We start from the raw sequence: 2,500 nt of genomic DNA on the forward strand, positions 1-2,500 counted from the left end.
GGGGGGGAGGGGGGGGACTTGACATACGAAACCTGATAATTAGTTGTTTATGTGCACAGATGCTCTCCTTCTTTCGATGCGTTTATTAGTGGGTCCGCATGTGGTTGAGGAAGGGAGGGTGAGAAGGAGGAACAGATAGATAAAGATACATGCAGAAAGAACATTTTTTGAGTGAGTGAGGAGTGAGTGAGTGAGTTTGTTTGTGTATGTGTGGGTATGTGTATGCATAGTATGTATGTTTGTTTGTTTGCGTGCGTGCGCGCGCGCGTGTGCGTGTGAAAGAGAGAGAGAGAGAGTGGGTGAGAAAAGAGAAGTACATTGAGATAGATAAGAAAATAAAATAATAGAGAACAGACAGACAGACGAATAAATATACATTATTAGCCATGTTGTTCGTTGAAAGCTCATAATTCAGACATGATATTTCCCACTTTCCTCCCTCTCCCATACATAATGGTAGGTATCCTGATCGAGATCCTCCCAAAATATTGTCGGAGAAGAGTAAAAAACAATGTTTTTGTCATGTCTGAAGGTTATAAGTGTTTTGTCGTGTGGTCGCGTGGCGTGGTCATGTTTTTTATTTCCCCAGAAATCGTAACTGTTCTGGTGGCGTTCATGGCGATTACATCCTAGTTGATAAGTGGGATAAGTAGCCTACTTGCAGGAAGGGGTCAGTAGACGTTGTGTGTATATATATAATATGAACTACAGTGGGAGTCTTTAATTATTTTGAGGTCTTTCGAGGAGTAATCATTCTGCTCGTGGCTGCGTTGTTTGTATCAAGCTACGTTTGTTTTTACGATTGCATTGTCTTCGGTGAACGTACTGTGCTGAAAGTATTTTACTCCGATTACAGTTTTAAAAGAAATTCTTTTTCTGGCTTTGCCCCGTAACCAGTTTTTACAAGAAGTTATTGAGCTTTTGCCTTGCAGATCTTGTTTTTCCAAGGTGATCTGTACTTAATTTTTTGGACGAAAAACCAGCTGCTGAAAAAACAAAACAAACCTTTTCTTTCAGTGTGTTCTTGTTTTTAGACTTCGTTTGTGTTGGATTTGGATTCACTGTGACTTTTCATAATTTCTTTTGGACATTGAGTGCGATATTGTTCATTATAATATAGGATCCCTTTTTACTGAAAGCCCATCACCTACAGCTGATGTTCAATTAGAAATGGGTAATTATTGTGTACGCTTGATTCTAGAATTGATTTTGACTTAATTCATGACAGTTTGCCAGTATATCGGCCCTCCATCCATCCACGCATCCATCACCCATCTTTCCATCCACTCGTCCACCCATCCATCCTTCCCTCCTTCCATTCATTCATCCATCCATTCATCCATCCATCCATCCATCCATCCATCCATCCATCCATCCATCCATCCATCCATCCAGAGCGTGTGCTCTGGTGTGGTTTGCTTCTTCTTTCCTATCAAACATCTATCGTCTTTATCTACCCTCCTTCTTTTTTGTGTTTGTTATTCTCTTGTAACACCTCTAATCTTCGGCACTTATATGACCTTATAAGTGCCGAAGAACACTTACTTAAAAAATCCATCCATCCATCCATCCATCCATCCATCCATCCATCCATCCATCCATCCATCACAGAGGCTGATTTCTGAAATTGTCCAGATTTTATAATGGATTTTTGTGTATATTATTTATTAACACCTTTGTGCACGTCACATTGTCCGTTTTTTAAAGATAGTATTGATGCAAGATGTATTAGACTTAATGATCCGTCAATTTTTGAGTCCCCGTGCGGGTATTTTCACGGGGTCCGAATGGTTCGGGATTTTTTTTTTTTTGCAAAGCCAGACGGCATCTCTGAAGTCAGCTTCAGTAGCAACATTCTGGCCATCATCACCACCACCTGTAAAACAACAGCAAAAAGAACAGCAACAACCAAAACAAATACTACAACAACAACAACAACAACAACACCACCACCAGCAACAACAACAACAACAACAACAACAACAACAACAACAACAACAACAACAACAACAACAACACCAGCAACAACCACACCACCACCACCAACAACAAAACAACAAAAACGCCTCCACCATCAACACCACCACCACTACCAACACAACAGCAATAACAACACGACGACGACTACCACCACCAACAAAAACAACACCAGCAAAACAACAACAACAACAACAACAACAACAACAACAACAACAACGAAAACAACCACAACGACGATGACGACCACAATACGACCACAACGCTTCCAGCCAGGGTTTCACAATGTTCTGTTTGTGTTTTCCTCCCTCAGGTAAAGACAAAGATCAGGTGGGCCGCCTCAAGAAGCTCAGACGCCGCATCTCCGCCAGCTTTGGTCGACTCTGTAAGTTTGAACAGCTTTGCCATTTCCCTCTTTGTTTGTTTGTCTCTGGGCTGCGAGCGAAAACCTGCTCATATTTTTGCATGCATTGGCATTCTTTTTGTTTTGCTTTTTTTTTTTTTACCTCATGATTTTTTTTCC

General features: G+C 41.0%; 1 protein-coding gene across 1 annotated transcript in view; it reads left to right on the plus strand.

Moving 5' to 3' along the window:
• Positions 1 to 2,500, plus strand: part of LOC101862276 (cyclin-dependent kinase 14) — a 112,981-nt gene that overhangs the window by 69,580 nt on the left and 40,901 nt on the right. Inside the window, exon 2 of the mRNA XM_035970114.1 lies at positions 2,291 to 2,362. Coding sequence (XP_035826007.1) covers positions 2,291 to 2,362 — 72 coding nt within the window. The remainder of the gene's footprint in view (positions 1 to 2,290; positions 2,363 to 2,500) is intronic.

The sequence above is a fragment of the Aplysia californica genome, unplaced genomic scaffold (genome assembly GCF_000002075.1).
Source record: "Aplysia californica isolate F4 #8 unplaced genomic scaffold, AplCal3.0 scaffold00223, whole genome shotgun sequence".
Classification (NCBI taxonomy): Eukaryota; Metazoa; Mollusca; class Gastropoda; order Aplysiida; family Aplysiidae; genus Aplysia; species Aplysia californica.